General features: G+C 58.1%; 1 gene segment (V, D, J or C); it reads right to left on the bottom strand.

The window, feature by feature from the left end:
• Positions 1 to 230: 230 nt before the first annotated feature.
• LOC102762412 lies at positions 231 to 1090 on the bottom strand (the record flags this gene model as incomplete). The annotated part of the segment is given in 3 exon segments: positions 231 to 550; positions 646 to 749; positions 1077 to 1090. Coding segments are annotated over 3 exon segments (438 nt in total), but the record flags the coding sequence as incomplete, so codon positions are not given.
• Between the last annotated feature and the right edge of the window lie 12 nt (positions 1091 to 1102).

Genomic DNA, 1102 nt, shown 5'->3' with positions numbered 1-1102 from the left:
CTGCAGAGAATCTAATTAAAGACACAAAGAAGGAAGAGGAATTGCCCCAGGGACACCAGGAGGGAAGAAAGCATTGACCCCAATAGGAAGCCTGCACAACCCTCCAGGGAAAGCCTCTGAGCTGGGACCTGGGTTTGCTGGTCCAGAGCGCCCCCTGGTGTCCTGGACGCTCCCTGCAGCCCAGCCCTGCTGTCTCCTCAGGGAGGTTAGTGTCTGGGCTCACACTGACTTCCCCTCACTGTGTCTCTTGCACAGTAATACACGGCCGTGTCCTCGGCTCTCAGGCTGCTCATTTGCAGATACAGCGTGTTCTTGGTGTTGTCTCTGGAGATGGTGAAGCGGCCCTTCACAGAGGCGGCGTAGTATTTGCTACCACCATTCCAATTAATCAATGAGACCCACTCCAGCCCCTTTCCTGGAGCCTGGCGGACCCAGTACATGGCATAGTCATCAAAGGTGAATCCAGAGGCTGCACAGGAGAGTCTCAGCGACCCCCCAGGCTGCACCAGGCCTCCCCCAGACTCCACCAGCTGCTCCTCACTCTGGACACCTGCAAACACAGAGACACAAGGTGGACTGAGAATCACATGGAAGCACCAACAGGCACAGGCACAGGTCTCAGCGCTCCCCACTCCTGAGAACGACCTTGAGAAATGATCAGGAGGAAAACACAGCTTGGCACCAAGTCCATGGTGGAGCCGCTGCGGTTCTGTCTCAGGCGCTTGGGTTCTGGGTGTCTCCCCAACGTGCTGGGCAAGGGCCCCCTTTTATGAGCAGGAGGAGAGCCCTATTTGCATGGAGTCTGCATATAAGGTGCAGCTGTGACCCTGGGCTGCATGCCTGCCCTTGTCATCCTAGGGGCGGCCCCAGATGGGAAAGGACTCAAGGATGTTGGCCACAGGCGGTCCTGTCCTGAGCCCCCTCCCTCCCTCGTACTCTGGGACCCATCACCCTGCACCCATTCCTTTCAGGGCAGTTTCCAGGACTGAGCGTCCTCCTTCCTTGGGGTTTTGATGAGGACCCAGGGGTTCTCCCCCAGAGGTGTGTGGATGGGGCTTCCCCTCGCTCTCCTTCACCCGCCGTTGGCCATGTTGCCTTTCTG

Source organism: Myotis davidii, unplaced genomic scaffold (genome assembly GCF_000327345.1).
Source record: "Myotis davidii unplaced genomic scaffold, ASM32734v1 scaffold2348, whole genome shotgun sequence".
In the NCBI taxonomy this organism is placed as follows: domain Eukaryota; kingdom Metazoa; phylum Chordata; class Mammalia; order Chiroptera; family Vespertilionidae; genus Myotis; species Myotis davidii.
Note: the sequence above shows the minus strand (reverse complement) of the source record. Positions and strands in the feature narration are given on the sequence as shown.